Source organism: Lates calcarifer, linkage group LG5 (assembly GCF_001640805.2).
Source record: "Lates calcarifer isolate ASB-BC8 linkage group LG5, TLL_Latcal_v3, whole genome shotgun sequence".
NCBI classification, from domain to species: Eukaryota; Metazoa; Chordata; class Actinopteri; family Centropomidae; genus Lates; species Lates calcarifer.
In genome coordinates this window covers 13032104-13059421 of record NC_066837.1, presented here as the reverse complement: position 1 = coordinate 13059421, position 27318 = coordinate 13032104, and the positions used below count along the sequence as shown (strand labels likewise).

The window sequence follows — 27318 nt, the reverse complement described above, 5'->3', positions numbered from 1 at the left end:
TGTGAGAGGCGGCTCACGCTTGTTTTGGTGACTAGTCTGGTCGCAGGAAATTGACGTCACACATGGAAAAATCTGGAAGCGTCGCTGTGAACTGTAACTAAAGTGTGACCTGAAACTTATGAGGATTCACAATATTGTCTTCATATAAGGTTGGAAAATAACAATTCAGTCGTATATGTGTTTCTAATTCAAGTGTCATGTTTAATTATTTTTTTGACTCAACGTCTGAAAAGCAGCTTAGCTAGTGTGTTAGCATTAGCCATGCTATCACTGCCTCACTACGTAGGGCCTGATAGAAGTGAAACCTCGTTACTGTTTTCATCATGAGCATTGTAACAGGTAGTCGCTAATGTTTCGGCGTTAATCAATATTTCTGTCAACTAAAAACAAATCTATGGTGGTCATATACAGTAGTTCGTGTGTAATAGCCCCTGTTTCAAAGAAAAAAACAACTCTTGAACCAAAACAAGCGTGACGTTTGAAAGTGGCTTATATCTAAACCTCTGTACATGTTATTCCACTTCAGTGTTCTCTATTCGTTACACCTATGTCAGGTTCATGGTCCAAATAGAGCTGCAGTTGTATGCAAAAGGTTTTGGCACCCCTGGGCAAACTTGCTTCATATCTTGTTGATTTTTGAAAGTAAAAAAAAAAAAAAAAAAAAAAAAAAAAAAAACAATCTCTGTTGGTGATGTGGCCCCCCTGCTAAGTCAGTACTTTAAGCTCCCCACCGCCTTTGGCAGATATCACAGCTTTCAAACGTTCTGCAGCCAGCTAACACTTTCTATTCTCGATTTAGGAATTTTCACCCATTCTTCCTCTAGTTCACTTTAGGTGATATTTTTAGGCTGTTTTGCTCACACAGCATGTTTTAAGATCTTCCAGCAGATATTCAGCGATGTTCAAGTCAGGGGACTGTGATATTTCTTAAAGTAATGCATGGTGGATTTTCAGGTTTGCTTTGGATCACTGTCCTATTGAATAGAAGATAGTCTCCCTTCAGTTTCACTTTCCTGGCTGACTGCATGTCATTTGCATCTACATTTTCATCTGCTGATATTTAGTGGAGTCCATTCTTCTCTCTACCTTTGCAGTGCTTCCTGTGCCACTGGCTGCCACATAACTCAAAGCAGAATAATAATAGGCACTGACTTCTTTTTTCCTACTTTGTTGACTTCATGAAATAAAGAGTAACAATGCATTCATCCTCATCATCCATCCCCCGTCATCCTTTACCATTAACACTCATCTGCCAGTTCATCTGGTACACCCAGCTGATTAAGAAAGGTGTTGATTTAAATTTGTAGTCATTTTGGAAGCTGCACTTTCTTGTTTTCTTGAGTAGTATTGCATTATACTGCAAGGTATTTTTTTTTTTTTTTTTGTTATTTTTGGGAATGCAGCACAGTTCAGCAGCACCATAAGTTGCAGCCACAAAAATGACCATTAAGTTGTATTAACATGCCTTTAAAACTTACTATTCTTCATAAAAGTCAGATTTATTGGACCATGATGTTATTTCAATCACAGCATTAGTTTAACTTGTGCTTTGCTACTAAAACTGGCAACCGAGTATAAATCTAGACACACATTTATAAATATCACACAACCCTTATCACTGCCTGATATTTGGGTACATTTAGGTAGATATGATATATATACAAAATTTTGACACATACATTAACATCCTTATGGTGCCAGTGTATCTCCCTGTTGTTTTGCTCTTAGCTCAGAGACCAAATATTTGTAGGCAAGGTCATTCTGGTTAGATTTTTGTGGTAGGGTTTTGGAACTGAGTACTGAAATACTGACTGTGTGTTTTCTGTCTTTTACTTTTTTAAGGTTAGCTGCAAACATGGTCAAGGAAACGGGCTTCTATGACACACTGGGTGTGAAACCTAATGCTACTCCTGATGAACTGAAAAGGGCCTATCGTAAACTAGCCTTGAAATATCATCCTGACAAAAATCCCACAGAAGGAGAGAAGGTAAGCACCTTTTTATTACAACTATAAACATTAACACAAGCAGCTGCAGTCAATTTTTCTTGTTTGGAAATCCTCCAATTAGCAGTGGTACTGAAGACACAGCTCTATTAATGCCTTAAATCCTAAAGTCTAGTTTAAAATCGATCTGGATGTTATTAACAAATGAAATAGTATAGGTTAGTGCATCAGATGAAACAGGTTACAGGTAGTTTTTGATAAATCAGTTTTTTCTTGATAGATTTATCACATTTTCTTGTTGCATTTATAGGATTCATGTAAAAGTAATATTTGAAGAGCTCACTTATTATCAGACCTCAGCTGTTGTTTTGCATACAATGTCAAAAAATTCAATATTTTTTATAATGCCAAAAATGTTTCACCTTCCACAAAATTATGTGTTTGTTTGTTTCTTGTTTTTCATAGTTCAAGCAGATCTCACAGGCATATGAGGTTCTGTCAGATGCCAAGAAGAGAGAGCTGTATGACCGTGGAGGTGAAAAAGCTATAAAGGAAGGAGGAACGGGTGGTGGCGGCGGTGGGGGCTTTGCATCACCCATGGACATCTTTGACCTGTTTTTTGGTGGAGGTAGTCGGATGCACAGGGAGCGAAAAGGTATGGGAATGTTAGAGAAACAACCAGTGAGCTGAAAAGATGTTAGAAGTTTGTGAAGTGTCTGTATTTCTGGTTTGAGAGTTTTGAGGTCTTACTGAGTTACATACAACACAAAATGTCTTTTTACTGACGCATCTTCTGAGTCAGAGCCAGTTCTGTTGAAGAGGAAGGTCCAGCATTGAACACTTTCATTATAGATTAATCAATTAATTGTTTCGTCTATAAATCATCAGAAAACAGTGAAAAATGCCAGCACAGTATCCTAGAGCACAAGGTGACAACATCAGTGTATCACATTCTCCTGTTTAAGAACCTGAAGTCATCAACGTTTGGTATTTTTACTTGAAAAATTACTTCAACGATTATCAGAATATCAACTTCTTGATTGATGTGATTAATCGCTGCAGTTGTACTTTGCAGAATGCGTGACTTAGCTTCATTGTTTTCTCCCTGCAGCTGTTTTTAAAGGGAACAAAACAAGAATTTCTCATGCTCTAATGAATCCTCCCCACATTCTTCCTCCAGTTTGTCTTTGTGAGCAATCACACTGCAGCCAAAACCCAGGGCTATCAAACAAGCGTGACAAATGTTTGACAGAATATGTCTTAACTCTGGCTGTACATCAGCTGTTTTATTTGTGACTGTGCAGTTTTGCCAAGGAAACTATTCTGAGCCTCTAAACACCACTTCCCCCTATCTGCAACCCACTGTCATCTTCTGTAACAGTTTTGAGTGACAGTAGTTTTTGAACAGTTATTTGGTTTTGGTAGCAGAAGTTTAGGCTTGTTTATCTAAACATGTGTAGTAATGAAATCTGTGAGGAAACTGATATTAAAGAATCAAACACAAGGAGTGTAACCTTATCCCAAGAAACAATATTTTGCTGTGAATTGTCTCACAATATAATGTTTTGTTTCACCCCAGGGAAGAACATTGTTCATCAGATTTCAGTGACACTGGAAGATCTTTATAATGGAGCTACAAGAAAACTCAATGTCCAGAAGAATACTATCTGTGAGAGATGTGAAGGTACGTCTTTGGCTATGTGAGTTACTTATATGCTTTCATTAGTATCCATCACTGGGCTTGTTAAGTAACCCAAGGAGGCTTTTCAGTTCAGGCACACCCAGGCAAGCCATAAAAAGGCTCTTTGTCCAATAACAAAACACATCAGTCTCATAATAGCTTGGAAATAAGCCAGATCTAACACACAAAGATAGCCTTTAACTTTTTTTCTTTTTTTTCTCTCTCTTGTTAGGTCGAGGGAGTCGGAAAGGAGCTGCACAGATGTGCATGACTTGCCATGGCACAGGCATGCAGGTCCGTGTGCACCAGCTAATACCAGGTATGGTCCAGCAAGTGTCCACAGTGTGCCACAGCTGTCAGGGCCAAGGACAGAGAATAAGCCACAAGGACCGCTGCAAAGCATGCGTAGGCCGGAAGATCCTGCGACAGAAGAAGATCTTGGAGGTCCACATCGACAAAGGTGAGAGTGTGGGGAGAGCTGATGTATCTGTGATTGGTTTAAGATCAAACTAGAACAGAACAAACCTGGTCACTGCACTGCCACAGGAATGAGAGATGGCCAGAAGATTGTTTTCCATGGAGAGGGAGATCAGGAGCCAGGACTTGAGCCAGGTGATATCATCATTGTCCTGGATCAGCGAGAACATTCACGTTTTACCAGGTAAAATATTCTCTGTTATCACATGTCTTTGGTAACTGACGTTATCTGTGCTCGCACCTTGAGTGTCCTTAAATTGTTCTTGCTGTTGTCATCAGGAAAGGAGAGGACCTGGTCATGTCTATGGAGTTACAGCTGGTTGAAGCTTTATGTGGTTTCAAGAAACCTGTTCCGACACTGGACAACAGAACTCTCCTCATCACCTCACATCCAGGTAAAACAAATTCATTAAATGCTTAGCTACCTGTCAAATTAGCAGATATTTAGTTTGCAGTCAGACCAAATGCCTAACAGTGTGCTTTTCAGTGTCCTTGGTTTGATGTAATTAATATAAGTCAAGAAGTTGACCATACTATAAAGCATCCATTTTATGTCAGAAATATTTGCACAGCAGATCCTGTGAATAGACAATAGCAAAGAATTGTTTTATTATCCATTATTCACATTTCTATTTATTTATTTAGTCAAGGTGTGACTTATACCTCACAATTGGTGTAGGTCATCTGTCAAAAAAAAAAACTGTAAAACTGGACTGTAAAAATTTATCATAATTGATAATAAATGAATGATAGCCAGATGGCAAGATTCTTTCAGATGACTAGAGGATGTAGAATATCCCATCATCATCATCTAGTCAGTAACCAGTAAAAATACTTTTCATGTTTTCAGTTTTACATGACTAAGATGACCCATGGTTTTTAATTACTCATTTAATTACAGGAGAGTTGATCAAGCCTGGAGACACAAAGTGTGTCTTGAATGAAGGGATGCCCATGTATCGCAGACCGTTTGAGAAGGGACGCCTTATTATTCACTTCTCTGTACGTCTTTTTTTTTTTCCCAATATCTCTTTTATCCTTTTACATATCAACTTTATTTTTACCTTACATGTGCCTTCCCTTCTGTGAAGAGAAATTAATGTACATCAGCCTCACACGCACAAAAAGAAGTTAGCATTTTGACACATGTATATTAAAATATTAGCCTGACAAGCCACTGTGCTGAACTGTTAACAAGGTTGTTAATGGTTGTTTCCATTAGGTCGTGTTTCCACAAGCCAATTTCCTCCCCAAGCACAAGCTGAAGGAGCTGGAGCGCTATCTCCCAGAAAAGATGGACGCAGAGCAGCCAGACAGCATGGACGATGACCTCTACATCTATGCCGACCTGGAGGACTGTGACTTGGAGAACAGAAAAAGACGCCACCATCAGTACTACTACATGGACGAAGACGACTACGCCAGCACCGGAGGTGTTCAGTGCCAGACATCTTAAATTACAACAGTCTTGTGAATCAGTCTCATTCCAGAAGCCCAAACTCTCATCTCTAAAGCAAAGCACCTTTTTGAAAATTTGCGCACTTTTTATTTTATTACTTTTCTGAAAATCATAACTGTTTGCTCGTTGAAGTTTTCTTTCAAGCTGAGTCATACAACTGTGTCCCAACGCCCTCCTGATTTATTGTAATACTTTTTAGTGGAGTATCTTTAAGTTCCAGAACTAAACTTGGATCCAGGTTAATGGGATTTCTTGTCACCTCTGGTACATTATTACATTTTTTAAAAAATATTTTTAGTTTTTTTCTTCTTTTCCAAGTCACACTGTGATTATAGATGAGGGCTGGTATTACAGAGGCTTCAGAGGAAAGAAAAGCTGCTTTGTCTAGACAAGGACTGCCTGCCTTTATGCAGTTACACTAAAACTGATGGCCAACATTAACCTGGGAATAACCTTTTTTAATTAGTGTTAGTAAATCAGTTGTTGTTGTGAACCACTTGTTGATGACTCACTCAATCAGTTGTGTGTGAAGACCAATCTTCAGATGATGGTGGTTGTGGAGAGGGATATGCATCGATACTTGACGTTAAACATTTCTACTGTTCCACCCTTTCAAGGGCTATTTTCTAAACATTTCTAAACAATATTGTGACAGGAAGATGTAAACATAATAATGATTTAGGCAGGAGAGTTTTTAGGTTCGAGCCACTAAATTGTAGATTGTTCAAACTAATATTTAAGTTTAGTTTAATATTTTTATTTTTGAGCTGTAGTCACTTGTTTGTTGTGATGTCACAGTTGTTTTTGTTTTGGAAACCTTGTATGGAAAGTGGAACATCTCATACATATGTATATATGTATGTATGTATATATATGAGCCAAATATGCATGGCGGGATAGGTATTCAGCAAACAAAGGTCAAACATGATTAAGAAGTCACTTTATTTTGAAAATAATGAACAGATTATGTGGGGTCTCCAGGGAGCAGGTTGGATAACTTTACCCAAACACAGTATAGAACAGAAACTTTGATAACTCGCAGATGGAAGAAGCCCCTAACGCCTTGATGACAAATGTTTTCCTCTCCTAAAAAAAAAAGTGCCAAGTTGCACCCAAGTTGAAAAAGAGCGGCTTATGTCTTGGTTGTTGTTTTAAAGGTTTTTTTAAAGGATGTTCTTGAGTTTATTTCAGACATGGTTTTAAAATCATTAGAAAATTTAAAGTTGAGTTATTTCTCAAAATCTAGAATTTAAATGACAAATTTTAATCAAAGTAGCAAGTTAAACTTGTTGATGGGTTTTTGCTGGCGTTGGCCCACAAGCTATTAAGTGTGTCTTTTTTTTCCATATTTTCAATCCTAATTGTAAATGCCAAATGGGGCTTAAAATTGGCACACCTGATACCTCAATGAAGTGTCTGCCTGTTTGAAAGCCTTATCATAACTTAACTTGAAGTTACTTGATGATACAGTTTGTTGTGTGTTTCATTGATTATTATTTTTTGCCTTGGATATTGTAAAACACAACTATGCTCCTTAAATTGTATTACAGTTGTTCTTAAGAGCTGATGCAAATTTCTGTAGTTGAGTAGTCACAATGTCAGGGGAATTCAACTCAAATAAGTGTTGTCAGGGTCTTAATTTGACTGTGTGTGTGTTAGGACCAATGATCCACTTGTTTGTGCTCATGTTTTCTAATTAAATGCAGTTTAATTAAATTGTGATGTTACTGTTTGTTAGAGAGATTTATTATTTTTACCAGGAGATCTGCTGATACCTTAAAATACATGAGTGAAGTCACATCACAAAATGACACAGGCATCTGTGCAGTTTGATGATGATTTCAAAGTGAAACTGAAAGCTTGAAACTGCGACAATGCCTATGTCCTTTTCTGGAGTAACTCTGCTCTTATTTTCAGTCTGCATTCTATCATTAAATAGGGTTTTATTTTATTCCACAAAATTATTGCTTTTGTTACTGGATAGGATATAAATAAAATAATGGTGCTATTCTTAAACACTGGAACAGAAGCATTATTATAAATGTTTCTCTTCTGCCAGCCCTCGGGCATCGGTTCCAGCCTCTAAATGTGAATGTTAATTGTTTTAAAGAATAACTTCAGAACATGGTTACAAGAGCAGGAAATAAATGTTGCACTAATAGATTTAATTCCACTGTTAAACCATTTATTTATGTACAGACAGGCTTAGTTGTTTTACACAGACGTCATATCTTTCTAAATTTGGCTGTCTGGAAATTAGAAAGTGAAAAATATCTGATAGCTCAGTGAAAAATATGACAAATTCAGGTTTTTAAATTTTATTGATAATCATTTTTGACATGGCTGGCAGTGTTATATATATATACAACAATGACTAATATAGAAAATAGAGTGCAATGACTGATTTTTCACAACAGTGACAGATAATTGGTTGGTACAGTGACAGGTGACAGATAGTACCAGAAAGTACAAATAAATAAATACCGGTTGAGGCAGTAGCTCTGTTTCTTGCAGGCATACATGTCCCACTGATGCACGAGAACACCAATTACAGTCAATACAACAAAATGACAGTGATGTGACTGTGTTAAACACATTTATTATATACACACAGGGTACAGATGTGTCACTGGAGCTCTGCTGAGGTTTACCATTAGTTATCATGCATAATTTGAAGGAGTACTAAAAGTATTGTAGAGCCACATTTAGACACTGCAACTGAGGTAGCATGCAGGGAACACAGAGGACAAAACAAGTCATTACATCTGAGTCATAATCGAATCAAAGATACAAAAGTCTCATAAACCAAACGCTGACGAATCATATACCTGATATTGTTTGTTTAGGCCCAAACACGAGGCGGTTTTTATTGTGAATATTTTCACGACAGTTCACCATCATGCATTTTCATGTCTAATAAAGACAGAAGAGATGAAAATGGGGATTTAAACTGCACTGGTGAAGTTGGATCCATGAGGAAGAGTGTGTACAGTATGGAGGACCAAGACAGTGACGCAAAAGTTAATAAAGCACATGTACTAAAATAGATTTATTAAGACCCAATTAAATGAAGCTTTTAAATGAGTTGTGTATCTATCTGCAGCTGAAAATAGTCCCCAACAAATTAACTATACACTGCTGTTAAATAATTATTTTTTAAAAAACATAGCGCCCAGCTGTTATAGGGAATTATTTTGCTTACAATCATAACTGTATTTTAGCGACCTGATTTTAAAGATTTACATCTTCAGTAATAAGTTGTGTTTTTTTGTTGTTGTTGTTTGTTTGCTGCTTTGGGCAACAGCCTTATTTTTTCATTTCCGCTTTGATTCACTAACTTGTCTTGTTTTTACCTTTTCCACGGGTCTCCTCCACTATTTCACCACTTTCCCGCTATGTGGCTAAATCTTTCCTGAACTCTTTGACATTTAGAGGTAACAACTTGGAAAATCCATGTGCAGATGAAGATGATGTGATATGACTAAGAGTCTCAAACGGCCTCTAAACGGTCCTTGTGGTGAGATTGTTTTCACAATCAGTGAGCTGGTTTATAGTTTACTGATGGATGAACATTTCCATTGGTAAGGTGTTTTATTAAGTGATCTCTTTAATGCACAGTTAAACTGGAATGAATGAATTGCTTTATAACCGTGTGTATGGCTCTCTCAGTCCTCCATATTACGATACAGACGACAGTTTAAGGTTTCCATAGCCTTAGGAGGCCGTCCTCGCTGTGTGTGGCGATCAGATTCTCATGTGGATGGTGAGCGATGCCAATGACATCTTTCTCGTGAACCTGTGGGTGCAGAGGAACACAGATCACCGCTCACTCTCTGCTGTTAGCCCCCTGTAGAACTGCTACACTGCAGCAGTGACAGTCAGAAAATAACTAGGCTAAAAAACTGGCAGCCAGAGTGGATGAACTGCCTAGTCTAACAGACTTTGATAATGAGTGAATATCAGCAGCAGAGCTTACGGTCAGCGTTTTCTCCAGCCTTCCTGTCGTATAGTTGAAGCAGTACAGCACTAAGTCCTCCCCCACACAGTAAATCCACTCCCCGCGGGGTGACAGGGTGCAACACACAAAGTCTGTTCCTTCCTTTCTGTCTGAGCTGAAGGTCTTCACGGTCTGAGGAGAGAGAGCAGAAGACATTTCGTTTCCACAGAGATGTTAAGGTGTCATGTGGGTGCTAGTTTAAGCTGGAGCAGCCGGTTCAGTTAGCTTAGCTTATCTTAGCTTAGCAAAACAGAAATGTCAAACTATCTTTTTTTGAGCTTCAGTAATTAGACAATTTATCAAGTGGTCATTTGACATAAAATTTTGACAATCAACTTTTTGATATTCTATTAATTATCTTCATTATATTATATTATTTATATAATTCCTCTAAAAATTGAGGATTTGATAGTTATCTACATGATATATGATAGTAAACTTAGTATCTTTGGGTTTTGAACTATTGGTCAAATAAAACAAAGAAGCTGAATATTCCCCTTCATCTGTGGGAAATTTTAAATCTGACATGTTACAGACCAAGCAATTTGAAAATGAAAGGAACTGTTAGCTGCAGCCTAATTCCTTTAAAAACGACTATGGCAACATTCTAGTAATGTTAATGCAGTTTTTCTTAATATATAAGTACTTTTTGGATTTGAACAATGATTATGGATAGCTTATAGGTCACAGAGCTCCCACCTGACCATGCATGTTCATGATGACCAACGTGTTGGAGTGGTTACAAACCACAAAGTGCTCTGGGTTTTGGGGTAGAGGAAGCACATTGTTGACGGGGACCTCTGATGTCTGGGACAGTGATTTGAAAGTGTGGATGCACTGGCAAGTCTTTGTGTTCCAAATCTAGAAAATACACAGGGAATAATACAAATTTCACCATATTACAGCACTTTCACATTTACATAATAAGACTGATGCAGCACAGACCTGAATTATAGTCATTTAATAATTGGGCTCATTGTACCTTAACAGTGCCATCAGATGAGGCACTGATGATGTGAAATCCATCTTGAGTGAAAGATGCATCATTTACAAACGATGAATGGCCATTTAACTCCTTTAGTGTCTTGCCTGACCTCAGTTCATGGATTCTGAAAATGACAACGTTGGATAATTGACTGACATAAAAGCTGTTAAAAATACCCAAAACAAATAAAACAGCAGCCCTGACTCAACTCGAGTGGGGATTTTTCTTGAGAGCAGACAAAAACGTGTTGCTGAGCTGCAGATGTGTTATTTTTAGCTCCCGTGGAGAGACTGGGTGCAGATTAGCTAAACCATGACAAAATGCCTAATGCTCACTGACTCACTCCGTCTCTGGGAGGATGATTTAGTGTATGTAAACAATTCAGACTCCCCGCTCGTGGAATTGCAAGCAGAGGAACATGTTGCAGCTTTGTGCCTGAGCACATGGTATCTCAGCTACACCCACACTGCACATGTGCTTCCAACACAGAAGAAGAAGCTCAGCCTACACCCCCCAGTCAGAAATAGATCTTCAACTCCTCAGATATGAAGGAGACTCAGTGCGTGTGTGTGTGTGTGTGTGTGTGTGTGTGTGTGTGTGTGTGTGAAAGAGAGAGAGAGAGAGAGACAGAGAAGAAAGCCTACCTTTCTAGGTGCACTATGCAAGCAAGCAACATATGATATAAGTGATATTTGAAAGCAATTAAGTCCAGTTCCAATTAATTAATGTTTAATTGCACAATGAATAAATTAAAAACTCACGTCTTAATAAATAGCTTAATTTCTTAAATCCATTTGATAATGCTGCTTTAAACCTATAATGGTTCCACACAGTAAAAAAATATTTTCTGATTTTGTTTGTTTTTTTGTTTTTGTTTTGTTTTTTAGAAGCCTCTACCAAACAGTTGTGGGTCAATTTACATCAAAGGTATCAACTTAATCCTAATTTTACCTGATATAGAAAATTAAGTAAATATACAATGAAATTGTAGAGTGACCTCTCTGCTTCTGACTTCCTCAAGGGAAGTTGTTTGAAAAAATCTGCTTTTGAGCAACCTGGGGATTCTTATGGGTCTACGGGTCGAGTTAAATATAACTAATTTTCATTTTTTTAGAGACATTACAGGGTTAAAAAGAGAGAGAGAGACTGCCAGATGCTTTCACCATCTACTTTTCCTTGTTGTGGTAACATTTCGCTAATCCACTGTGGGATGTAAAAAGAGCTTTTCTGCTTTCCTTCAGCTGAACTGACGCCCCTGTGTCCGCCTTTGAAACTTTTGTGAGTCTTGTCTGAGGTCATTGAGAGCTCTCGCTTCCTCCCACAGCAGACGAGCGAAGTTTTGACACAAGATTTCAGAAATTGAAATAGACTCCTACCGTGTCTTTTGTATAACCTTTCATAAACTACATGTGCATCATTTCTGAATTATCTTTAAAATGATACATTTATTTGTATATTGAGTTATTAATTGACTATAAATTTAGACTTAAGTTAATCAGTTTTCTACAAAGTTAAATATTATGTCATTTAAACCATTTGCAAGACTCTCTAAGACCCCATATGTGTGCACTCTGTGTTTACAGTTGTTCTCAGTTAAATTACAGAGCCACGCTCCTTAAGACTAAACAAAACAAATACGCATGCATATACTTTAGTCCCATCTGGAACAACAGCTTTAGTTTTCAGTGTGTTTCTGGTTCCCAGAGATCATGATACTGTCACATCCCACCTGATAGTCTGGTCAAAGGAGGCACTGAGGATCTGGTTGCTGTCCTTGGAGAAGCTCAAACAGGTCACACCTTTGCTGTGAGCGTGCTCAAACCTGCGCAGGCACAAACCACTCTGGATCTTCCACACCTACCACCCCCACACATACACACACACACACACACACAACAACAACAACAACACACACATACACTTTTTAAATCTAGAGTATTGGTTAAGTAAGGGTGATTATTGAGTCGTCAAAGAAGGGTGCTGTAATGATGATCCAACCTTTATTTTGCCATTCTGAGCTCCAGTTGCCAGAAGATCAGTATCCTGACTGAAGCACATACACAGCACAGCATCATCCATCATCATGAAGCTGTCCTGGGCCTGGTACTTTAAATCCTGTTTCATTCATGCAAACACCCACACACACACACACACACACACACATGCATAAACAGAACAGTAAAACAATGAAACATAAACAATCTAAAACAATATGCTACAAAATAATACTTAGTTAGAATGCATAAACAGGTACAAGCTTCCAAAACGACATAAGAGAAAGCAAAAGTAGACGTCTCAGTATTTCATAGTGTTATAATATGAAAAATACTAACCTTACTAATTTTTCCAGTGTTGAAGTTCCAGACCTCAATGAACCCGTCCACTGATCCGGTGATTAAGTACTTTCCATCTGGAGAGAAACGGGCACACTCCACATGTGACCGTCGTCCAAACTGCGGATTAAAGTCACACAAAGAGAAATGACTCATCATCAACACTCGACTGCCTCCCAAAAAAAACAAAAAAACACACACTTTCCTGTTTGGTTTGCAGTCTGTGATCCAGAGGCATTGAGAAATAAAGCACAAATTATAATCAAGTGACCTCGGGGAGACATAAAGTTCTCCAACAGTCTGCTGCTGTGTGGGCTGACCACGCTCACTTATAACCTTGGGCAGAGAAAAGCAAGGACGAGCAACTCAGGCAGCTCCATCTGGATGGAAGTGATGAAAGCACAGCCAGAGACAAGTGCCTTCAGGTGAGTAAAGCAATTAATTTTTTTTTGGGGTGGGGGTGGGGGGGTGTGTGTGTGTGTGTGTGTGTGTGCCAAATATATTGTGGGGCTAATGAACAAAAAGATAAAAAACTAGACAAAACATCAATTAAACAAGCTCTTATTTACTGCACTTGCACTATATTATACAACTACTAAATCTGACTGTTGCCCCAAGAGAACCTAAACACTGATCTATAGAATATAATATGTGATTCTTTGTTAATCAGACCCTGTGTTGTTCACCTTGATGTGACGGTACAGCTGCGTTGGAAAGCTCTCTTTCTCCACATGTCTCTCCTTGTTGCCGGACGTGTCGATGGTCATGTCCGGGGAGAGATGACCCGGGTACTGCTGTAGTCTCATAGACTGAGGAGCAGGAATGAGAATTAGATTCGCATATGAAATTTGTATGAGTGCATCACGTGGCATTAGACAGGTTTCGACTGGTGCGACGGTGGCGGCCCTCTTGAACATTTCTATCCCTTGAAACATTCTGCTGGCAGTGCTTGTGTAACCATCAACAAGAACCTTTCCCTGGGGGAAAATGTACCACTCTCTCTGTTTAGATGCCAAAAATAGCAAAAAAGAAAAAAAAATAAGAGAGGGAGGAATTTCTTTAGGAAGTCTCTGGAATCACTGCTGCCACTGAGGTTTGACACTCATGAGCTTAGTGTTAAAGTATTACTGTTACATGATTGTAAATAGTGATAATAGTAGGAAAAATCTGATTGAAAAACATGTTTTCAGCATCTTAAAGAGCCTCTAGTTGCTGTGGGTACACACTATGGACATAACAGCAGTGATAGTGAAAGAAATGAGGGAAATAAGAGTGCTGTGGGAATCAATTAAACTGCTTCACTTGTCATTTAATTAGAGTGAGTATTAGAAGACTATTGATCCGTGCACTCACGCTGACTTGTTCCAGGAGCCCCATGAGGCGTGAAGGAGGCACCACACTGACCTCCCTCGCGAGTGCCTCGGCTATCGCCCTGCGCCGCTTCTCCTTGCTGCTGCCTTTCGGGTACGCCTGCAGACGGAGTAAGAGGACGTCGCTTTAAAAAGCAACTTGTTAATACAGTTGTTTAAAAGTAAGTAAAAACTTAATTGTCTCACCTCCCGAGGGTCGAAGTAGGAGCACGTCAGCAGGTTCTCCAGGTGGATGTACCTCTCTGGCTGAGTCTGCTTCAACATGATCATGGGGTCAGTCTGTCTGAGGAGTGAGCGAGCTGCACCCACCTCTCTCATTTCAATCAACTCCATTACGACCTGTTGGGGTGGGGAGGTTAATGTTCATCATACCCCCCCCCAAAAAAAGCATTAGCTGATCAGTGCAAAGCTCACCTGCTCATAAAGGTCAATAAGTGTGTTGTCAGGCAACTTCAGGGACTCAATAGCCAGCAGAACGCAGTCCCAGTGTCCGCTGTTTATATCTGCAATGAAACTGTCGATACTTTCCACTGTGTTGAGAGAGACGGTGGTCTCCTCCTGTAAGGTGGTCAGTGTTCGGTAGAGGTTGTTCTCCTTAAGATACTGCATTATCAGGCGGATCACACTACAGAGACGAGAGGGGATGATTCTCATTACCACAAGTTGACCGATAAGCCTGAACAGAGAGACTGTTATGTTTCAGGTGTTATAAGATTGAATTTGTATCATTTTCTGCCTGTGCCTGTGCAAATCCTCAGTGTCAGTCACTTCTATCAGTCTCTAGAGACTCTGAGTGACCAGCTAGACACTTAAACACTTTGATTTCCAGATGTTGTTCCAGCTGTGACCGCGGATGGTCTGACACGATCAAGAGCTCATGGTGAAGTGAAAATAATAGATGATAAAGACAAATAATAATAACAGGACAAGAGCAGGGATCCTGCTTCATGTGGACTTCTGTCCCACTTCAAAGCCATCTGCTGGGCGTTATCATACCTCTCTGCTGTGTGCTATTATGTGGCTGTCAGTGTCAGTCTGCAGGACTGGAGTTTTATGGTCTTTCACGTGCACATTCACGCAAAGACGTGGATCACCGGCACTGCCTGGTGACTCAATTATCAATCTGAATTTTACTCCCACCAGAGGAAACCAGCCACAAGATGAGTTTCAATTCGACAACAATGTGTACTCCATCCCCACGTTTCCCCGCAGGAAGACAAGGCAACCAACCAATGAAAACAAACAACCCACATCCTCGCCAGGGGGTGGAGAGCCTATTAGATCAACAGGCACATGTGGATGAAGCAGACACTGTGTATAGTGACTGCAAAACAGCCTGGACCCGCCTCTCTCCCCTTCAGCTTAATCAGAAAGAACATCAGGTTAAATGGCTCAAAGCGACCGTTTGAGCAGCCTCACGGACAAAACTGCTCATAGATATGCAGCATACTGACCACAATAAACAGTATATTAATAATGAGCGCGACTGTGATTGGATGGGAGGCTCCACAACCGATTAGACCCCACATGGGTGGAAAAAAAAAACTGTGCGACAATAAATAACAGCGTCATAGAAAAAGACCAGTTCTTTAAATAAAACACCTCAGCATGCGTCATGCCGTCATTAATATAATCACAAATTAACTACAGGAATGAAGTTTTTAGACTGACGCAAGCATCTCAGGAAAATAATAATTCCCCAAAGGACGCCATAAACACAATATACAACCTCCAAACTTAATGCGTAATAACCATAACAGACCCACGCATCCTCCAATAATGAATGAAAACTAATGTTTTCTTTTTGCCCAGTCACACATGAGGTCTTATCATTATTACTTTTCTATTATTGTCCCCCGCCCCTGTCACTAAAAACTTAATTCTTTACTAATTAAAACCCTCATGGAAAGAGCACTCACTCCGCGGGCTCCATCTCCGCAGCCATGCTGATGTTGTCTCCTGCTGGTGCTGCACCGGACTGACGGTGCGGCGGCTCCGGCTCGGGCTCGGCGCTCGCTAAAGCCACGTGAAAGCCGTGTGCTGAGGACCACCCACTACACGTGCTTCTCTTGTGTCTCCAGGATTTTTATTTATTTATTTAATTTTTTTTTTGTGGTCGCAAACCTTGTGACAGCCGCCGCCACACAAAAGTCTTGGTGCTACCTCCCCCTCCTCCTCCTCCTTCTCTTCCCCTGACGCATGCCGATGTGTGGAGGAAACATTTTTTTGGGCACGTTGTGTGCCGGAGCTCGCGGTCTACGCTCCGCGAGATGCTGCAGCAGCAGCAGCAGTGAGCCACGACAACAGCATCAGCACCACGGACAGAAACCTCGTGGCTCAGAGCGTGCTCGCCTTTAGGAACTCACTGCACAGGAGCCAAACACCGCTCCTAAAACGACCTCTAACGGAAAATCGCATCAGTCCATACTCATCAATATGCAGATACAGAACTGGGTGCGTCTGTGCCTTATGAACAGCTTTGCCTTGAGTAGTGTGTCATTTCTCAAACTTAATCCCAGTATTCGTGGTGATTACCAGACATCACTGTCACTTCCTGTGATTACACGCTACGGGTATAATGCTGTAGTGGGCTGTTGAGTGATAATCAGCCACGACGTCCCACTAAAGCGAGAATAGTTATTTAATCTGCCTGTCTCTGCTCATAGGCCCACACCTGCAAATAAACCTGTTGGTAAGCAGGTGCATAACAGAGGTTTTATTACTGCTCTGCAGCGTTGAACCAGCAGAACATCAGAAAAAAATGCAGAATAATCTTGTAAAAAATCTTTTCACAACAGATGGCAAATCACACAACACTCTCTTACATTTTATGAATACAAATAAAGACATGTAGCATAAATTAAACTAATGCTACAAATACTATTTATGATGCAACAAGTCAGGTATGAAGACTCAGGCTGGAGGTTGTCAGGTTGTGGCTTCAGATGTTCACAGTTCTGTTCACAGAGCAGTGGCAGCAGCAGCAGCAGCAGCAGCAGAGCCCCTGAAAGAGGATTTATTTGACCCTTGTGTTCCTTGAAGGCTGCAGTAATTTATTATGATTCATTTTTCAATTCCCAGGCATTAGAATCAGCATTCGTTGTTGATCATTTCTCAGAGGGCTGGAACAAAACCACAGGCTCACTCTGTGGTTAGTATATTCTCTGTGTGCTGCAGAAATCAGGTGGGAAACGTTGTTTGATGTAAAGATGTTTTTGAAATAGTCAAAAAGGGAGACTTAGATTTAGATTTGTGGGACTTAACATCTTCATCTTTCATTCCTCAGACAGGATTAAACAAAATTCTGATTCAGGTGATTTTGTCCTGTTAATGTACCACAATAAACGCATCCCAAAGCTGTGATGGCCGAGTGGTTAAGGCGTTGGACTCGAAATCCAATGGGGTTTCCCCGCGCAGGTTCAAATCCTGCTCACAGCGAGGATGACTTTGGTCTTCAACAGCAGCTGATGCGCGGGGTCTTTGACAGGCTCTGCTTTCTTAGAAAAGACCGATATAAACTCTGTGGGAGTGTGGCAAATTATTAAAGAACGTAGACAGTAGTTTATTGTGAACAAGGGGGAAAAAATGTTGAGTTCACATTGTAAATGTTCCTCACTTAATCCGTAATTTAAGAGTAACTTTCAGGGAAACACAGGCGATAATTTGGTGTTAAATAAAATGAAGTGTTCATTTGGTATGCGTACAGCATATACAAAGTAAATAACTGAATATCGGTTGAACATTTAATCAGAAAAAGCTCCCGAACTATCATAAGTCCATGTTGAAAAAATATGAATAGTCTTGAATTGGACAGCTGACTTGTTGCTATAGAAGAAACGGACAGAAAAATATACTACAAACTAAGATGCGTTGACATATCGCGAGAACAGGCAGAGAGATTCCCAGCAGCAGCAGCAGTTTTAGGAACAACAGGTGAATGCTAATTGATTCTTGACCGCGTGATGCGACTGAGAGTTTTCCCATTAACAGCGTTTTTCGGGGTGAGTGATGTATTTTATCAACTGTTTTAAGGTGATAACGTCTTTAAATAAGCATGAGTTGAAATCTTTAGTCACTCACTACACTGTTTTTCCGTTTTTTGAAAGTGTGCGAAACATGCCGATGAACAACAACCAGGTGAGTACAATCGAGGAAAATTAACCGTCCGTCGTCGTCACCTGAGTTCAAACTGCATCTACACCATTTTTTGTTTTTTGTGTTAATTGGCTCCAGTAACTTTAAGATACCTCTTCTTGCTTGAACCGTATTGACAGGTTTAATCGACTGTCCCATTTTGATATTTACACATGAACTTTAGGGAGATATTTTTCATTAATGTGGCTAGAATTTTACAATACAGAACAATTGTGCAGCAGTTGGGATGGGGAAAAATTAGTACATCTCAGACGTCCAAACGTCCCTGTAACTAAACAGTTCGTTTCACTGTATCTGGATCTAAGCTTTTTGTCTCTGCTGTTTTCTTGTAGAAAGTACAGAGTGCAGCTGCCAGACTCGCCAGCCTGCCTGTGGTTCGCTCAGCCTGTAACAAGCTGTCAGTCTTGTACATTAACACTAAATGCAGCCACCCAAACCTGAAGACAGTGTGCGACGTGCTGGAGAACAGAGTGACAGCTTTAGGCACAGCGGCCTGTGTCAGAGTTTCACCTGTCATTGTTAAACTGCAGCCCCAGAGTGAGTAGTCACCATTAGGACTGTTGTTTTTGTGGTTTTAGACTGCATACTGCCTTTCTGCCTCAAAATGTCAGTGTGTTTTAATGTCAGTGAATTTACAGCAGGGCATTTTTTAAAATAGCTGTTTAGAAATTGTCAGAAAGTGGTGGAAAACACCCATCACAAGTTCCCACCCTTAAAGTGATGACACTTGTCCAACAGTCAGTTCAAAATCCAAAGACGTTCAACTTGAAATCATATGAAAAAGAAAAGAGCAATAAATCCTCACATTTTTAAAGTTTAAACCAGAAAATATTTGGCATTCAAGAATAACTTAAACGGTTACTAAATTACTGACATTGTTGACTATGTCCATAAAGGGGCCATTAGAGCTCCATCACAGGGTGAGCTTTCCAAATCCTGTGAGCCATGGCAGAAAAACTCAGAAGGACAGAGCACTGGAAAAATATTTTTGATATATTTTAATATTTTTGACAAATAACTTATTGATGATGTAGTGATGTAGGAATCTATTTCAATAGATTACACCCTGTTATTAACAAGTGATCATTTACCCCTTATAAGGTTATGATGCTAAAAATAAGTTTCACTCCTAAGCTGTATAGATGTAAGATGTATGAATAATTAATTACCAGTTAAAATTTGAGTGCTAATTGGTTCTGCGTGTTTAGTTTAGAGATGCAGAGAATAGTTAATAACTTTATAGGGTCAGTTTCTGCCATTCATTGTTGTATTGAGAACTTTTCACCGAAATATTTTTATAGTTTACACTGCAAATGACCTGGCTTGTAAAAGTCTTGACTGGCTGGAAACTACATTCCCTGTGCTTCACACACCCACAGAGCAGGTTAGTTTTCCTTTCCTCTTTTTAATTCTTAATAAGCTTCATAATTTGCACAGTTCAAGAAGAAAAGATCACCTCTTCTGGTTTTATCTGCTTCATCCAGATTGCTGCTGTGGCCAAGAACAAGATGCATGAAGTCCAGGATGTGGTGAGCATTGCAGCTAACGGAACCATGGACTGTGTGCAGCACACGGTTGCATGGGTGGCGGAGAGGATGCAGCAGGTGGATGATGGGACCAACCAGAGTCTTGTGGAAAGAGCCATCAGTGTGGCCAGTGTGGGACTGGACTCTGCTCTGAGCATGTCGGAGGCTCTGGTGGACCGAGTGCTTCCTCCCACTGAGGAAGACAAAAGTATGTAGAGTCACTCATGTTCAGGTGATCAGGTGCACACACATCATCTGTGTATCCCTCATAACATCTTCTTGCTAACAGAAGAAGAAGCTCACTTGGTAGAGGGATTTGAGGCTGCCACACTCAGGAGACGTTACCCTGTGCGACTGGTTTCACTCACAGTCAAACTGTGTCGGAGGACCTACAACATGGTCGAGGCCAAGATGCACTCTGTTCAGGTGCGCTGTGAGTTTATTGGTATAGTTTGATATTCTTGGAAATATGTTATAGCTTTCTTGCTGAGCATTAGAAGGGAAGATCAGTACCACGTCATGAGTGACATAATAAACTCTAATGTCTGCCCAATGTGACTGAGACTGGCTTAGTTATTGGCTTAGTTTAGCATAAAACCTAGAATCAGTGGGAAATGTAGCACTGTACCAGCTCTGACCACATGTAACAAAATCTGCCCAGCATGGTGAGGTGAATCTAACCCTGAACTCTGAGCTGACCAGCCCTATTTTCACTCGCAGAATAATATGTCACTGTGAACATTTGTCTTCCAATACACAGCAGCAGTGAAAGAGTTGGAGAAGAGTCAATACGTTAACACTATCCCATTTTATTCAGAGTAGTCCACTCACTCGTTATTAATTTATGAATTTCCTTAATGGATAATAAAGTTGGAATCCTACTGTTTGTGACATTAAATATTTATTCAGATGTAACCTGATGGGGACAAAGTGCTGCTGGCAGCAGGAGATGAAATCAAACAGATGAGACATAAGTTTATTTATAGTCTGACTCAGTAATAACCTCACAAGTTTGGTGATTTGTAGCTGAAAAAGCATCCAGATTGTAAATTTTGAGATGCCTATTTTATAGGACCTGTAGGCTAGGTTTACAGAGTAAGTTATCATAGTAACTGATCTAGAGTTAAAGTGATCTCCATTGGCGGAACTGAAAACTCAGCTTACCTCAATTGAGGGTTAACAAACTCACTAAGTTTCCTGGAATACAGCCCAGCACATGTGTACTTCACTAATCAACACATTGTATCTCATTTGTTTAATCTGTACAGAACAGTTAAAACACAAATTATGATATCTCGAGGTGTGATGTGGGACTGTTTCGTGAATGTGTGCTTGACTGTGTCAGTTTGCTTTTGATCCACAAGGTTGGCTGGCCACAGTTAGAAAAGCATAGTTGTTACTAATTATATTAATGATGGTGACATTGTGTGTTGATTGTTCCAGCAAGCACAATACCAGGACCTTGAAGCTTAAATGTTAAATAAAATTCATTCAGTTATTCGTGCCTGTGCTTTTCCCACTGTGGAATGTCTGTCTTCTGTGAAAAAGGCCTATTGCACCATTTTTAGTTGTTGCATACAGTGGTTGATCTTTATTAGCTTGACAGAAAATATCTTTATTGCATCCAACTTACATTTTGTCCTTTTACTTAACAGGTCATGGAGACTTTGTCCAGGTCTTCAGCTCTGGTTCAGGATCTTCAGGGTGCCTGGCTGACCTTGGCCTGGAGTCTCCAGGGGCTGCCTCAGTACCTGCAGCATCAGGCTGTGTCTGTGTTGTTCTTTCTCTCACAGATGTACAACTTAAGCCACTCACCATCTGAACAAAACGAGTCTGGTCAAGTTAGAAGTAATCTCAATGCAGCCCAGGTCCCATCCCCTAGCAAGGATGTGGTCCAGGTCCACTCACAGGCTACACCTAGTTTCCGAATTAGGAAACCTGCAAAAGTGCCTGCATTTGACAATGGGTGTAATGTAAAGGGATGTGTGCGTCGTTGATGTGGAACAGTCAATATACATGTTTGTGTGTTGAGTTTATGTCCCACAGATCTCACTAAGTGGTGCAACTAAATACTGGTGTAAAATATAACTTGTTTGAACATTCATGAACTTTGTTTCCTCATGCTTTGAGTCTGGCAGCTGTTGATGTTTGTTTAGCACAAAAATGGCACTCACAGACTACAGCCACCAATTTAAGTGTAGAACCTGGGGAGATGCAGAGCTCATAGAACTGACAGATAAATCATGTCATTGCTACAAAACAAGATATCCCCTCATTTTAACTGTATATACTTTATATGGATGAGTATTTAGAAGCTCACACTTTTTTCCTGTTTTGTGGTTTGAAAAATCCTTCTGATCTTGGGGCAACAATTGGAGCTTTTGATGCTTCTGACTTAACATTTCAAGACATGGTTTTCAGCCCAGTATGTAGAGTGCTATTAAACTCACAGTATGGCATGAATGGTTTATTTCTAGAGTGAGATACTCCAGTACATATCAGTGACTGTTCTGGCTCTTGGATGTATCTTAGGGTTTAGGCACCTAGCATACAGTGATTCATTATTTTCAATCTGATGATTGTCTACCATAATTCAATTGGCAAACCTGCAATAATTAAATATTTAACAATACTCAGTTCATGATCTGAAGGTAGTGAAAACTAATAATAAATTACATTACAGGCCAATTTTTCAGCAAAACATTACTTTATTTGACTGTTGGGTTTCACTTTTGGCTGGACTCTGACTTGGATGTGGATGCCCTCAGAGAAGAAAGGCGGCGCCTCTTGGCAATCTGTTCCTGGCGCTTCTCCTTGGCCTCCTGTTGGCAGGAACAAATGTGTGTCAGTCAAGTGATTCAACACAAGCCATTTTACACCCAAAACAAGTCAATGATCAAATTACCCACTTAGAATCAAAATGTGTTATAAAAGATTTTAAAATGCAACTAGAGAAGTCTTGACTTTGAAGAAATCAACTGCACAGATAAGATGAAACTGACAAACATTCCAAGCAGCATCAGTGTACCAGTTCCAGTTTAACACAAATTTCTCTAGTTCTGACATCCTGCGTACAAATTTCTGCTAGGACTTTATCCACTGGAGCAGAGTGGTATTATGAAAGAAATGTTTATAATGAAACATGAAACAGCTCTATGTGTGTGCAAACTGTGATAACACAAGTACTGATAAACACATACCTTCATCCTCTTGGCCAGCAGCTTGGCGTACTCAGAGGCCTCCTCCTTGTTCTTCTGGGTGCGCTGTCTCTTGAGGGCGATACGGCGGCGCTTGTGCTGCAGCACACGAGGCGTCACCAGTCTCTGGATCCTGGGAGCCTTAGTTCTGGGCTTCTTGCCTGCCATCGGGACACAAGATGCAGTTAAGCAACAGGACAACTAAACCCCAGGTGTGGCGATGACATTTGGCTGAGGCTGCAGAACTGCCTGCCTAATAAGTGGCATCATGGATGCAGGTGTGTCACTATTCTATTTTGTCCAATAACAGTGAACTCATTGTCTTTTTTCCCCAGCAGTGACCAGAAACTGGAAGTGGCAAGAGAAAAATATTTGCTACAACCTACACTTACAAGTAAGCTACATTTTGTCCCTATAAACTGTTCAATGAGACTGTAACACTCAACAAGTTAGTGTGTAGTTAGCAATACATGAATGCTGACGAGGCAGCCATGAGAAAGACTTTTACTTTGAGTCTAACTGGAAGGAAAAAAGACTGATGTGTCTGTAAAAAAAAAAAAAAAAAAATCACACCTGTCTTGAAGAAGACCCAAAGTATTTGTTAAAATTGCATTATGCGTATTTATCAGTTAGTAAATTGACTTGAAGTATCACCGGAGGGGCTCATGACTCATCTCAGCTCTTTCCCCTTTTACAACATAGTGTGTGTGAAATCTAATTGCTTCACACTTTGTCACATCTGAATTTGTCACAACTGAAGTCATGCCAATAAACCCACGGTATTAAATATGGAGAGATGCTGAATAAATAGGGCTGACACTAAACTGTATCTGTTTAGGCTTATGTTATTCACTGTTTGTACACACTGGTCAAAGTTTAGGTAGAGCTTCACACAGCTCTAAGCATCTGATTACATCAACATATGCAGCATTACTAACACCACACTAACAAATGTAATGATGATGTGTATCAAGTATTTTAAGCTTTATAATAAAAAGTCAAAACACTCATTTGAAATATGCCAATAAATCAACAAAATTACTTTGTTACGATCTATAAATGCAAAAATATTTTTGCATATCCCACCTTTACTGTGTGAAGTTTTCAAACCAACTGCATTTCAAATTTCTAGTGACATTATAATTAACTCCAAAAGCCAATCTGTGTTTACATTACCCTTTCCAATATCCTAAGTATTTAGAATGAATTTGTATTTAGGTGAATTTGGTCACCCTAAAGTTAGTTTTATTTTACACCAGTCAAGTGGCCCCCGATGACCTCAAGCACGACAGTCAAATCTTGACCCAATAAATATCACCTACAGTCAGTGATCCTGAGAACAACACTTGCAGGTATAAGTAAAACTAGTAGTAACCCAGGCCTTACCTTCTTTAGTCAGGGGTCTCCTCACAACATACTGCCTAACATCATCCTCCTTGGCCAGGTTGAAGAGCTTGCGGATCTTGCTGGCCCTCTTGGGACCAAGACGGCGAGGGACAGTGCTGTCGGTCAGCCCAGGAATGTCCTTCTCACCTGAGAGTAACCAGGTCAGGACAAGATTTAGTTCATCACGCTGATTAAAGTCAAAAATTTAACTCAGAAATTGCACTGCTTACATCTTGAGTGCTTGCATGATTATCATGACTCAAACAAGTCAAAATGCAGAAAGGTACAGAGTATTTAGAGGACTGTCTACACCTTGCAGAAACACTTAAAACTGTTTCTCATGAGTGCCACACTCACTATCTTCAACTGCTGCCCCGAACACCCTTTCACCCTAGTGTCATTTGGCAGTATTTATAAAAAGAGATAGAGCTTTAGTGTCATTCTGATACAAGTGTAATCAGTGAGAGAGCAATGCAGTTCAACCATCCATGGTCACTGGGTCTGGTCGCATCTGGTAAGCAGCTCCACAGTTACTCTGGCAACACGCTGTCCCCCCTTAATGACTACAGGCCAATCAAAAAGGGTCTACTGGTGTGCCATCAACATAACTCACGTGATACTAAGACATTCCTAAAGCTGTATATCCAAGAATTACCTGTTGGTTTACAAGTTAATAGTTTGCGTGCAATTTACTACTTCCATAAAATAGCTCATGAGTCAGACTGAACATGTCACCTTTCTTGACGATGACCAAGTTGAGAACGCTGAGGTTGGCGTCAACGATGCAACCACGGACAGACTTGCGCTTGCGCTCGCCGGTCCTGCGGGGACGGTAGCAGGAGTGACCCTTGCTGAGCAGCAGGCGCACACGGCCGTGGGTCAGCACACCCTGCTTCATGGGGAAGCCCTGCTTGTCGTTGCCTCCGCTGATGCGCACCACATAACCCTGGAAAAGAAATAAATAAGTTTTCAATTGAGAGTACCTGGTACACAACGTTAAGAACTTTTCTACCCTAAGGATTAAAACTGTAGCTGGATAATCAACTTCCTGTACTGATCACATGGCTAAAAGAAGCAAGAAATTGGCAGCAGTGTCTCAGAAGGTAGAACAGGTCCTCCTTTAACTGCAGGGTTGCTGGTTGAATCCCAAGCTCATCTTGTCCTTGGGCAGAACACCAAACTCCAACTGCTACTTTATAACCAAATTCTGCAGGTTGATGTCTTGTTTTCTTGAATTTTAGTAGACTTGAATTCACAGAGCTAACTAGTCATTTAGTTGGGGATGGAAGGGAACTGAGAGAGCTATAATGTTTCGATCAGCCACAAAGTATGGTCTGATCGCATCTGGTAAAAGCAGCTCTACAGTTTCTCTGGCAACACGCTGTCCCCCCTTAATGACTACAGATCAGTCAAGAAGGGTCTACTGGTGTGCCACGTTAAGTCTAGAATCTATAAAACTCATTTCACCTAAAACAAATGAAAGTGTAAACACACTGTTCTGACACTCATAAGATGATATCAGATCTAACAGACATAAAGGAGCGTGCATCAGTGCTTACCTTCCACTCATCTCCCAGAGGGTCAGCAGCCACCTCAGTGGCCATACGCTTCTCATAGAAAGTACGCAGTTTACGCTCATCATCAACTTCAATCAGCTTCTGGCAGCCAGTAGCGGGGAATGAGATGTTCAGCTGCAAAAGAGGCGCAACGAAGTTGTTACTAGATGTACCTGGTCATGCCGGGTACCACATAAGTCATGACAGGCTACCTACCACACAGGTAGGTACAGCAGGTAAGGTTCAACGTGGATAACGAGTAAACAGATTAGGTTGGATTAAAGTTACTGGTGGACTTAAGGGAAGAAGAATGTCCCTGAAAGGTCGTAACTATCGAGCGTATCGGTTAGTTTGAATCGGGGGGTGTACAGAGGAGGCCTGTTAGCTTCTCTGCCGGCTACAACCTCAAAGCCCGCTCATGTTAGCCCTCTGAAGGCTGCTAACAATAATACAACCGGTTTAACTGCTAATGTTAAACGGACAACGCGGCAAGTTCATGTAACAATAGCTTCTGAAGTCTGAAAACATTTTATTATAGTCAAATGAGACTTGAACTCGGTGCACATTGCTCCCCGTGTTCCGCCATGTTTCCACGGCTCACTTGCCGACAGGACCGTTCAGGGCTAACTCTCATCATAATCAAAGCTCATCCGAAGTGTCAGAGCCGGGACTACTGTATTAAACTAGTCCGATTTGAAGTTCACAATCATGGCATTAATCATAGTGGAATATTTGAAATAAAATTGCTTTACAAAGAGAAACGCTGTTAGAGAAATGTTGTACCTTCATTTTGCCAAACCGACCCTACGACGGTCCGCCACGGAAAAGAGAACGGATATCCGCCCCATGGTCTCACATAAGGCAGACATGTTATCGCGATAACTGGCTCGGTGTATTTTTCTGATGAGACACCAGTTGAAGATTATTAAACAAATTCCCGCTGGTAAAAAATAAAGTAGATCTAACCAACTACTGCACTTAATTACAATTTTGAGGTACTGATATTTTACTAGAGTATTTCCACACATCATTTCAGGGAGAAATATTATACTTTTTGTTCCCCCATATTCATTTGTAGTTGTAGTTACCTTTCAAATTAATATTTTAAAAACCTAATAATGTAACGTTTGATAATATATCACTCGCGAGGGCCATTTGACTGTAGAATTAGTATACTTTTGATACTTTCAGCACATTTTGCTGATTATATTTAAGCAGGACTTTTACTTATGACTGAGTTATCGCGAGCGC

The 27318-nt window shown here is 40.2% G+C and overlaps 4 protein-coding genes and 1 non-coding gene across 7 annotated transcripts; 3 read left to right on the top strand and 2 right to left on the bottom strand.

Moving 5' to 3' along the window:
* The first annotated feature begins 34 nt into the window (after nucleotides 1-34).
* On the top strand, nucleotides 35-7294 carry dnaja1 (DnaJ heat shock protein family (Hsp40) member A1). The gene is made up of 9 exons (XM_018695644.2): nucleotides 35-149; nucleotides 1843-1987; nucleotides 2411-2600; nucleotides 3525-3629; nucleotides 3859-4086; nucleotides 4173-4287; nucleotides 4383-4498; nucleotides 5005-5105; nucleotides 5326-7294. The coding sequence occupies exons 2-9, from the start codon at nucleotides 1856-1858 to the stop codon at nucleotides 5557-5559; spliced, it is 1221 nt and encodes a 406-aa protein (XP_018551160.1). The 5' UTR covers nucleotides 35-149; nucleotides 1843-1855; the 3' UTR covers nucleotides 5560-7294.
* A 1525-nt stretch (nucleotides 7295-8819) lies between these two features.
* Nucleotides 8820-16421, bottom strand: smu1b (SMU1 DNA replication regulator and spliceosomal factor b). Its single transcript, XM_018695643.2, has 12 exons — nucleotides 16167-16421; nucleotides 14662-14872; nucleotides 14434-14586; nucleotides 14231-14347; nucleotides 13564-13686; nucleotides 12878-12997; nucleotides 12543-12659; nucleotides 12274-12401; nucleotides 10542-10668; nucleotides 10259-10420; nucleotides 9539-9691; nucleotides 8820-9358 (listed from the first exon to the last, which is right to left on the bottom strand). The coding sequence occupies exons 1-12, from the start codon at nucleotides 16190-16192 to the stop codon at nucleotides 9260-9262; spliced, it is 1536 nt and encodes a 511-aa protein (XP_018551159.1). The 5' UTR covers nucleotides 16193-16421; the 3' UTR covers nucleotides 8820-9259.
* A 1182-nt stretch (nucleotides 16422-17603) lies between these two features.
* On the top strand, nucleotides 17604-17685 carry trnas-cga (transfer RNA serine (anticodon CGA)). Its single transcript has one exon. It is a non-coding gene; the product is annotated as a tRNA-Ser (tRNA).
* A 463-nt stretch (nucleotides 17686-18148) lies between these two features.
* On the top strand, nucleotides 18149-22745 carry LOC108896494 (perilipin-2). 3 transcript variants are annotated; one of them, XM_018695647.2, is made up of 7 exons: nucleotides 18156-18248; nucleotides 18354-18384; nucleotides 18735-18939; nucleotides 19704-19786; nucleotides 19887-20136; nucleotides 20218-20354; nucleotides 21584-22745. In XM_018695647.2, exons 2-7 carry the CDS (start codon nucleotides 18364-18366, stop codon nucleotides 21923-21925), a joined length of 1038 nt encoding a protein of 345 aa, XP_018551163.1. In that variant the 5' UTR covers nucleotides 18156-18248; nucleotides 18354-18363; the 3' UTR covers nucleotides 21926-22745. The 3 variants fall into 3 exon arrangements, with proteins under 3 accessions (XP_050926557.1, XP_050926556.1, XP_018551163.1); XM_051070600.1 differs by lacking the exon at nucleotides 18354-18384 and having other exon boundaries at nucleotides 18149-18248; nucleotides 20221-20354; XM_051070599.1 differs by lacking the exon at nucleotides 18354-18384 and having other exon boundaries at nucleotides 18150-18248.
* On the bottom strand, nucleotides 22617-26957 carry rps6 (ribosomal protein S6). The gene is made up of 6 exons (XM_018695651.2): nucleotides 26851-26957; nucleotides 26071-26202; nucleotides 25247-25457; nucleotides 24512-24658; nucleotides 23129-23286; nucleotides 22617-22750 (listed from the first exon to the last, which is right to left on the bottom strand). Exons 1-6 carry the CDS (start codon nucleotides 26854-26856, stop codon nucleotides 22655-22657), a joined length of 750 nt encoding a protein of 249 aa, XP_018551167.1. The 5' UTR covers nucleotides 26857-26957; the 3' UTR covers nucleotides 22617-22654.
* Between the last annotated feature and the right edge of the window lie 361 nt (nucleotides 26958-27318).